Source organism: Diuraphis noxia, unplaced genomic scaffold (assembly GCF_037042655.1).
Source record: "Diuraphis noxia isolate RWA-SAM2 unplaced genomic scaffold, SU_Dnox_SAM2 contig0004, whole genome shotgun sequence".
NCBI lineage: Eukaryota > Metazoa > Arthropoda > Insecta > Hemiptera > Aphididae > Diuraphis > Diuraphis noxia.
Window position 1 is genome coordinate 7,964,499 of NW_028301714.1, and position 10,642 is coordinate 7,975,140.

At 30.8% G+C, this 10,642-nt stretch overlaps 2 protein-coding genes across 3 annotated transcripts; both read left to right on the forward strand.

Annotated features, from left to right (window-relative positions):
- The first annotated feature begins 1,721 nt into the window (after positions 1 to 1,721).
- On the forward strand, positions 1,722 to 2,674 carry LOC107166451 (uncharacterized). Its single transcript, XM_089227199.1, is given in 2 exon segments — positions 1,722 to 2,315; positions 2,317 to 2,674. Coding segments are annotated over 2 exon segments (699 nt in total). The 5' UTR covers positions 1,722 to 1,770; the 3' UTR covers positions 2,471 to 2,674.
- Positions 2,675 to 8,423: 5,749 nt separating this feature from the next.
- On the forward strand, positions 8,424 to 9,792 carry LOC107166449 (uncharacterized). Of its 2 annotated transcripts, XM_089227664.1 has the most exons (3): positions 8,424 to 8,504; positions 8,570 to 8,843; positions 8,953 to 9,792. In XM_089227664.1, the coding sequence occupies exons 1-3, from the start codon at positions 8,424 to 8,426 to the stop codon at positions 9,360 to 9,362; spliced, it is 765 nt and encodes a 254-aa protein (XP_089083790.1). In that variant the 3' UTR covers positions 9,363 to 9,792. The 2 variants fall into 2 exon arrangements, with proteins under 2 accessions (XP_089083790.1, XP_015370601.2); XM_015515115.2 differs by having other exon boundaries at positions 8,484 to 8,843.
- The last annotated feature ends 850 nt before the right edge of the window (positions 9,793 to 10,642 follow it).

Here is a 10,642-nt window from a genome sequence, read left to right on the forward strand (position 1 = left end):
ACCAACGGAAATGCCGACTTCCCGCGCTCCAGGAAAGAGCGCATCCCGTGCAGCCGCATTATCAATAATAGTTACATGCCTATAACAACTCTTATTCAATCATTATGTCGAAATATTCATGTTCCGACCATCGTTTCCCGGAACTCTTGTCCATGAACCTTGCGTCCCGTGTATATACTGCACAACGCCCATCTATAATATAATACCCCTTATATCCGTTACCTTACACGTTTATAACTTTTTTAAATGTTACATATTTCCACGAATCGCTTAATTACGACTATACTAATTATTGCCTCACCTTCCTATGCATCCCATAATCTACTATTGTTATTATGTTTAATTAACCGTCCCCTTGGTAAGGTGTTCCACACTCAGGTGTTATTTACATAATATTATGTATTACCTAGTTGACCGTGAACTAAGCAATGTGGCACGCTAGTCCGTAGTACATAATACTACACATAATTATTTGTACGTTTTATAATATAACATTAAAGATCATTTTTTTTTTTACATTTAATATCCACAATATAATATATTATAATATGTATTACATTTAAACAAATGATAAATATATGTGACACGCAATAAACGTCGATATCTCCCTGACAACGCAATATAATGCACGCATCATTGAAGTCTATACGGTGTATTTCCTATTTTTATTCTTAATACGATTAATTTTTACTTCTTTGTTACAAAAAGAAAAAAAAGTTCTAATGTGGACATACTAATAAATAATATTATTTAACAAATTTTAAGCATAAACAAAACATAAAGGTAGGGCTGGGATTTATAAGTAATATAAAACCAAAAATATGTACATATATATATGTAATTAAAATTGCCAAAATATGTAGTTTAAAATAAAAAAGCTGGTAAGTCATGGATTTCACTCTGCTGTATACATAAAGTATAATCATTAAGGTATGGTTAATGGTTATCGAACAGAAACAGATAAGATAACTAAAATCAAGTTATTAATATTTATTTTAACCTACTTATTTCCTATATACATTATGATACACTTAAAATTTGCCAAGTACCATTATCGAAATATAAATTTAAAATATTATTAAACCACCAAAATTGTCAAGATTTACGAAATTCGTAAAAAAAGGCGAGAATTTTACAAAATATTATGTAAAAATATGTATTTATGACGAAATATGTAAAAATGTGTAAAATAAAATATGTCTTATTTTATTGCCAATTACGTGAAACGAATTTATCATTTGCAATAATTAATTTATCATGTTTTACTTAAAAAATGTATTTACATACAAATCCCAGCCCTACATATATATAGGTAATAATATTAGGGAAAGACGAGTGGTACTTTCGCCCCCTAAAATTTGTTTTCCAAAGCATTATCAGCTGTAACGCGCCAATTTAGTAAACAAAGATTACTTTTAAAATGATGCATACATGGGAAAAAAATGTTCATTTATTTTTTAAATTAATCTCGCCCCCCCCCCCCTAGAAAAGTGTCCGGCGAGGACCGTGATCGACGGAATATATTTTTATAACGCATGAGCACGTGCTCGTGAATGAATCACAACAATAAATTGCAGTATACCATCTGAGTACGTCGATAATAATTAATGGGCCGCCGCGTTCGGCCTTATAAAATATATGACATTATTATTAATGTTATACGCGCGTGCACGGGCATAAGCGTGCGCGCGCATTAATCGAAAAATATATGATATACTCTGCGGCCGTCGTCGTCATTGTCGCGGCATTGTGCGCCCGGCAATTCGCGAGATGATCGTGTGCGAAGGATCAGTAGAAGACGACGGCATCGGTGACGCTGCAGCCGAGCTGCAGATAATTCGACCGGCCGCGAATACGGACTTTGGCGGCGCTCGCGACGGCAGCGCGGAACGAGAGCGACAGGAAGATCGGTACGTGTTGTTGCACGGCCTGTGCGCGGCCACCATCATCGCCCTGGCCACAGCCCGGATCGTTTTGGCGGCCGCTTACAACGCGTTTGCCCCGTTTTCCACGTTCATGGTCGGCGTGTGCGTCCTGTCGCCGGTGCTTAGGACGCTGGCGTGCGGCCTGTTCCGATTGGGCGAACCGTGCGGCTGCAGATCAGCCAAAGCGAATGCCATCGGTAATGATGGCTGTCCCAGAGACGGCGGCAACCGATCCGTTCAGCAACGACGTCCACTCGCGCCGCAGTCGCTTGTCAGACGTGGTCTGCGATTACTGATGAAAGCAATGCGGAGCGTCCAGCGCCACATCGTTATTCGCCCGAAACGTTTCCGACTGTCGACGCGTCGATGACGCGAAACCGGAAGCATGCAGGGACACCGTCACCGCCTGCAGCACAACCCCTAAGACCGCCGAGGTGGTGACGAGTTCTCCTAGAGGTAACAATCACGTTCAATGCAGACAACGTCCGTACTTGTGCACCACCAGAGGACAGCGAATTAGCGATAATAATAGTCCTATCACATGAAAAAATAGATTTAGATTTTTAAGTATTATTACTTTGATTTTATTTGCATCAAAAGGGTATACTATTGTTACTTGTTAGTGTTCAGGTTTTATTATAAAATGCATTTTTGATTTAAGAAACTTGCAATATAACAAATAAAAGTGAAAACGAATGAAGTCAAAACTAAAAAGATAGTCTTGGCGCATTTGAACAAAACAGTTAAAATGTAGTTTTTAATCGTTTCGGCAATTTGAATCAACTTCCTAATGTGCATTTAACTATAAATCATTATTTATATGCATCTGGTACCTAATTTTCAGATCAACTTAATTTGCATTATTGAGTTATTGAAAATGAGCAACTGCCATTAAACTAAAAAATGTGTGATCCAACGACCTCTACTCTTAAGCATGATTAAGTGGCCTATATATAATTGATCCAGAAAATGTTAGCTAACCATTAAATGAATAAATGTTTTCTTGTTGAACTATAAGTCTATGTATATAAATAAAAAAAATACGTAGCTTCTAATGGTATAACTAGGTTATATTTACCGTGTGGGGGGGGGGGGGGTATTCATATAAAAAAAATTAATTAACAAAAAGAAAAAGGTGTTTACTCTGAAATATTTGACTTTTAAAACATTTCGGTGGGTGCTACAACCCCCCCCCCCAAACCCCTCCCCTGGTTGAACCACTGCGTAACTACGTCACTATGACACATCCCAAGTCCAACACAGTCTAACCGCAGAAACAAAACGATCATCGAAAACAGGAAAATGTTATATATCATATAATAATATCAACAATATATTAATATAATGGTATGCGTAAATAACAATATGCATAAGAAGTACCAATAGGAGCATTAGAAGTTACTATATAATACGCTATGACATTACAATAGCATACATCACAAATAATTTAAAATATCATGTACCATCAGAATATCAGATTATACCTAATATAAATATATTATATATTTATATCCTTACAAACAGGGACGGATTGGAACTTTGGGCCGGTCCGGGAAAATAACTTTTTAGCGGCCCCATGTTTAGATGGTAAACTAATATATTGTATATTTATTATTTATAATTATATCAATTCGATACTACTTATTACAATATTATAAAAAATCTAAATTCAAAATAAAAATATTTTTATTGTTCAGAGGTTCAGACTACAGTTCCATGCCGACTTGCATTGTTAAAATTATTGTTGATTAGTATTATTGCTATAACTTTAAATTATTATTCAGTTTTTGGTTAAATTTATGCTGTTATATTCTGCGTTATAGACTTAGGTAATATTTACTATTCATAATTTGGTTATTGACTTATTGCTTTCTAGTTTGCGATAATTGATATGAGTAAAATTTTAAATCGTATTTATATAAATTTTAAAATTTAATTTGCGACGGGTTACAGCCGTAGTTTGGTAGCGCATGCACCGGCCCTGTCAACTAGTTAGCACGCGGCCCATCGGGAATTTCCCAATCCGTCCCTGCTTACAAAAAAAAGCTAAAAAAAATTGATATATCTCCCAACAATTTATTGTATATTATTTAAGTACGCAATGCTACAAATATAAAGAAGAATTGTGTACAAAAATTGTAGAAATTAAAACAATTTAAAAGGATTATACAAATACAACTAATACCTACTCGTGCGTTGTATCCTAAAGATATGTATTTATTTAGTGTATTTTTTTAACATTTATTGGAAGAATATAACCTGTAATCGTATTTACAATAAACATATTATGTGCGAAATATGTATATCATACAAAGATCTAAAGATACGAGAAAAGAAGTCACCTATGATGACAGTGATCCAGTAATAAAACTCGGAGAACAATATTTTTTAATTGAATAGTATACTAGTATCAGTAGTAAATTTATTTTTACACTATTGTAATATATCATCTGTATTGACTTATTTTGTGATGTCGACTAAAATATTTATTGTATTAAATAAAAGTTGAAAAAATCAAATATTTTCAGTTTTATGCAATTAAAATTAATATATTTCCACTATTTAGTTATTCGATAAGTTATTATAAGTGGCAATAGCACATCGCCCAGTTGTTTTGTTACTTATTATAGCCGCCATATTTATTTCGTATTTGTCATTTTAAACATTGTAAATTATCTATTTATTTATTCTTAATAAAAACAAAAATATCAATGGGTAATACCTACGTCTAATACTTCCGGGTAATTTGCTAACCATTATGAAATGTCTTTAAAGTTATGTATGTATCTATACAATTAATAATGTTTACTAATTATTTTTAATTTCTATATTATAATATTATGGTATTCAATGAATACCATTATAATATAATATACGAAACAATGTACCTATATAGATTCTGTATAGTTAATAACTATTAAAAAATACGCCATTGTTGTTTTAAATATTGATATTATGATATATTTCGTCCATAGTAAACATCGTCATACACAATAATAGTATTATAGGCGACTATGGTTTTACTGAATTTTCATGAGTTTATCATGTTGTGATTTTATGTAAATAACTGCATTAAATATTGTAAACAACAGCCGTATAATAATATATAATATGAAATACCTACCTTCAATACAATGTATACACGTTGAGCCTGTAGACGATAATATTATAATAATATATTATATTCTAAAGGTAGGTGATCAATCTTACCTTGATATTAGCGCTGACCTTAGCACGTTATCCTCCAAAAACCGCAGTCGATGGTTTTCTACGAATCGGATGAATTTGTGAGGTTCGCTAATACGACGCAGGTTATAAGCGTAGGACCTACATACAATTATTCCGCTAAAATGTATACACGAGCAATATTATGTTGTATCAATAAAATATTAAAACGGTTTTTGATGTGTTCAGTAAATCAAATTTTTAAAAAACTCCAATACAAACAGTTATAAAAACAATAAAACTGTTTTTTATGAGTGGGTAAGAGCGAATAAAACGTAAATTGATAGGAATGTCGCTAACTGTGATTTATGATTAGACAGCCGCACTGTATGCCATTGACCAGTGGCGTAGCCAAGGGGATTGCAGGGGGGCTGCTTTTTTTTTTTTATCTATTTTGATAGTTTATGATTTCGCTAAAAAGTCTCAAATTGTATTTTTTAAATATAAATGGAAAATTCATTACTATTTTTACTATTTTTTTCTACATGTTTAACTTATGGAAGAACCTTTAGGTAAACCACTGCTGTGTAAAAATTAATCAGCCCTCTCCAAGAAAAATCCTGGCTACGCCACTGTTTCATTCTATTGACCATACTGTACAATGAGGATGGTTGACAATCGAATATTATTTCAATTCGAAAAGTGTATACCTACTTGCACAAAATAAATTATGAGTTATTTATGGTAATAACGTAGGGCTCGGAATTATATGCACTAAAAATTTATGAAATATGCATGCATATTGATGTTCATTCATATATGCACTTAAAATATGTAAAAAATATGCTGTGAACGAAAATGCATTTTAATTAAGTAATACATTTATTTGGTTTAAAAATGTATATAATTCATAAATAATTAATAAGGTATATTAATAACGAAAAAATGTATTAAATGCCTATTTGATATAATGTAATTGTATTTTTTATGATATATCCAGTAGGTAGTATGTTGTATTTTGAACATTCATCTAAATAAAAATATATGAACAAAAATCAAATAAAACAAATTTAGTATATTTTTATAATATTATTTCAAAATTACACGGAGAGTTACAGTTAACCACTAAAAACTTGGATACACTGTCAAATAAGAATGGACTGCGATTTTCAGGCAATGTTTTTTCTTTTCACAACTACGGGTTTTACATAATATGACATTATAGCATTAAGGTTAATAATAATAATAGGTACTAATTATTCATAAATATGCATTTTATTTTAGAAAAATGCTAAAATATGCAACATTTAATTTTGCATATACCAACACACTAGGTTAACACATTGATGGACATTCTGAATTGTTGTGGTCAGGGCCGTATTTACGCCTAGGCCGGCAAATTTTTTGGGGCGGCAAATTTTGTAAGAAATAAAAAAAGAATCATATGAATGCATGAACCTAACCACAACTTGTGGTTTTTTTTTTTGTAACTTTTGAAACGCAATTACATACTACTGCTATAGCAGTACCATCAAATAAATTATTTAATATTTATATTTATAAAACAAAAATGTACAGTTTAAATCAAAAACTTCTGTTTATTTTTTTTGTCTAAAAAACTAAAAAAGTATATTGCTACATAGTAATAAAATAACACAACTCGGTAAGCTTATTAAATATGATCTAACTAGATCAGTACAAGTACCTATAACAAATACATATAAATGATTATAAAAGTATAAAATTGATTATAAATTATTATAAAAGTGTTCTTCTTCGTGACAATTCAAATAATTATACACTTTTATGAAAGTCTTCAAAACATATTCCAACACAAAGTGGAACATCGCATTCTCTGCATTGGTATTGAGTTTGTTTTCTGATTTTGTTTTTTGTACACACTTTACAGCACTAATCACTCAATAGTCGGCACACAACTGCAACTGGATAACCAAAACTAAATATTATGACGAAACAATCGGTAGTTTATATAAATTATAAATAGTGAATTCAATATCTGATTGTTATTCGTTAAAATAAACAGCTGTCGTAAATAATTGTCAATAATATTACCGATAATATTATTATCATATACTAAAAATAGAAATAAGTGGTTGTAAAATACAGTGCCCAATGGTCCGTTGAGTTGTAGTGGGGCAGTGGGAAATTCTCTACCGTATAAAACCATTGAAAATAGTACTGCTATAAATAGCAGTAGTGAGTTTTAATAAACGAATATTGAACTACTGCAACAGCAGTAGTGATATACGTACATCAAATTTAAAAATTACTGCTATAGCAGTACTGTCCATCAAATTTGATTCAAATTTGTATCTTACATAGCTATTTTTTAATTATATAAATAAAAATATGCAAACGCATACAATTTCAGGCCCTAGTAATAAGTTATCAACCTGATCACGATTCACCGCGATTATAATAAAACATCAAAGATAGCTCGACCGTTTTGTGTTACGGATTATCAGAAATAAGAGTTGATTTGGTTGCCTATCAATAATAGTGAGAGTGACGAATAAGAGCATTTACAAATATACAATATTAATATATTATACCACAGATCATATTTTCATATACCTAATCTGTGATTACTCTGTATTCAGTATATACCATATTATATTGATATATCGCACTAATACTATATTTGAAATATTTTGACCTACGTACTTCACACAGTTTGATGTATAGGAGCAGTTCTGCTATAGCAGTAATGAAAAAATGTCATTTTTTAGACGGGTTTGTAGAAAAATAAAAAAAAACCAAGAGTCCATCAACGTGTTAATTTTTGGTGTTTGAACTACTAAACTAGACGAATCATTCTGTATTTGTGTCATACTGGCATACTTCCATACAAACCAATAATTTTACTCTTAAATTTTGGAAATAGTTTTTTATTAATAAAACTATAATACAGACATTTATAAAACTAAAAAATAAATGTAGATTAGACACACACACAATATTAGCTTTCTGTCGTATGCTATATGAGGACGTTATACCCGCATGTGTTGTCTCCATATTGCAAATGAGTAATTTAACACATTTTACAATCAGTAGTTCTCTTATGTTTAATCCAACGCCATTTAATCCTCCTACAAAATGATGAAATTATACATTAGAGGTTAACTAGACTATTATGCTATAAATTGTAATTTAATTTTATTGACTGGCCTAAAGTAATGTCTGTATAATAGTTATTATTAAAAGATATGATGTAATAATATTAATAAATAAAACAACAGTATAATGTAGGGAATTTAAAAAACATAAATTAGTTATTTCCTACAAATAAAAAAGTAACATCATAAAAACAATATGATATTTATTCAAAAACAAATATTTCAACATTCAACAATGTATTTACGAAATATTAGTTTGCTACCAACGCGTTACAATGTACAAAAACATGATGACTTAACAATATTTCCTATACTTGCTGATTATTTTACACATTTCTTTAGAAAATGAATAAATATCCCGAAAACATAGGAATTGTCCGTGCAACAGCAGAACACAGATCACATATCAAATCAACAATGAAGGATTTTTATATAGATGAACCGGTTTTCAAAGCTCAGAAAATAGATGTTGAGAAATTAGATAAATCCTTTTATGAACCCAAAGAAGACGACTTCACATTAGTAGCTATTGATAAAAATAATAAAGCTGTAGCATCTTTAGCTATAAATAGTATCATAAAATCTGATAACGCATTGAAACAAAAAAAACATGCTGGTTAGTGAATTCGATTTAGGTACTCAAAATATGGTATTTTTCATTCCTCGGGTATACCTTACAACATGATACTAATATTTAAAAAATGTTTAATTTTAAAACTTTTTAGATCTATACAATAAAATCAATGCAGATTTATATAATGCTTTAAGACTTTGGTCGTCAATTCAGAGCGAGCCATGTCCATTCAAAATGTTAAATGTAGACAAAATGTGGGAGATTAAAATTTTAGCAACAGCAAAACAATACCGTAGTTTTGGATTGTCGACAGCTGTTGCCAAACAATCATTTGAAGCAGCTTTACTCAATGATGATGTCTCGGTTATTTGCATGATCTGTACTAATTATCTCAGTGCGAAAATTGCTCAGAATCTAGGCATGGAGTGTGTGGTAAAAAAACATTTTAGCGAATACAAAGACGATAATGGGCAAACCTGGCTTAAGAACATACCTGAACCGCCAAATGACACAGCAAAAGTGTTCATTTTTAAGAAAAAAAACTATATTAAAAATGTTTAACTAATATAAGTTCTTGATGTCTACGTAAAAATATGGCAAACTAATTACTATACTCAATAGCACCTATACATGTATATATATTTATTAATACAGACATCTGTTTTCTATTTAAATTAATAAATGGTGTTATATCTTGTCCAGAACTATTACAGTTTATAAACTTCCATAATGTTCCTAAATTTCGTTCACGTTCTTGTCCCACATTTGAAATCCCTTTTCATCGAACATCTTATACGGCACTTATAACCCTATATTGATCGAATAGCCTGAGAGTGCAATAATTTAAAACTTGATCCGTTTATTATATGAATAATTTGTATTCATTAAAACACCGTTTTTAGCAGCTTGTTATATCGCTAAAATTATCTCTATTATTTTGTGAATTTTATTTTATGTACTTAATTCATACTACTTTTGTACCTATACTTGTATCTTTATTCTACCAATGTTATTATTATATACTTTATTGTCATTGTACTTGGGCCCACCAGGGCGTTTACACCAAATAAATAAATAAATAATAATATAAATTATGCATAGCATTGTGAATTATACATAATTAAGTATCGCGACATTTATTAATTTTTAATTATTGTCTATTGTAGTGTTATTATTTATTACTACATCATATTATATTACAATTTATCAGCTACTATAAAAATAAAATAATATTGCCCATGCAATTACCCATAATAAGTAATTACCTAGCATCGAAATACTGTAAATTAGGATGACTTGGTGTAGAAGTTAGCACAAGTGTTGGAGTTGTACATCTTAACATTTTAATATTTATTTCCAATAAAATTTTTGATTATCCAGTGGCGACCGATCGATTTACGAACCGGTTCGACTCGTGACTTTCGATTTATCGTTTCAGTTTACCAATTTTTGCCATTTAGTTATACCACAGGGCACAGACTACTATGTCTATGTGATATTATATCATATAGTTCGTGAGTTATACTAACTACCTACTGTAATCTTTGGCGTACAGCCACACAGTATAAAAAATAATTTGCATAACTATTTATTATTAATAATGTAAACAATACAGATTTTGTAATTTTATGATTATCTTGTTAAAAGTATCTATACAAGGGATGGAGTAGACTATTGTAGTTTCGATTAGCTTTCAACAAAACAAACGAAGTAAACGAAGTAATGGTAATATGTCAAGAAATATGACCGCGATTGGTGGGATTAACGTGACTGGGGTTATCAAAAATTCCTAACCTACAAAGAAAAACATGTATATGTTCGTATCGGCGAGAACAAAATAA

Coding starts and splice junctions, on each gene's coding strand:
- LOC107166449 (XM_089227664.1), top strand. CDS start 8,424: ATGATATTTATTCAAAAACAAATATTTCAACATTCAACAATGTATTTA. Junction 8,505..8,569: donor TGCTACCAACGCGTTACAAT/GTACAAAAACAT, acceptor ACATTTCTTTAG/AAAATGAATAAATATCCCGA. Junction 8,844..8,952: donor GAAACAAAAAAAACATGCTG/GTTAGTGAATTC, acceptor AAAACTTTTTAG/ATCTATACAATAAAATCAAT.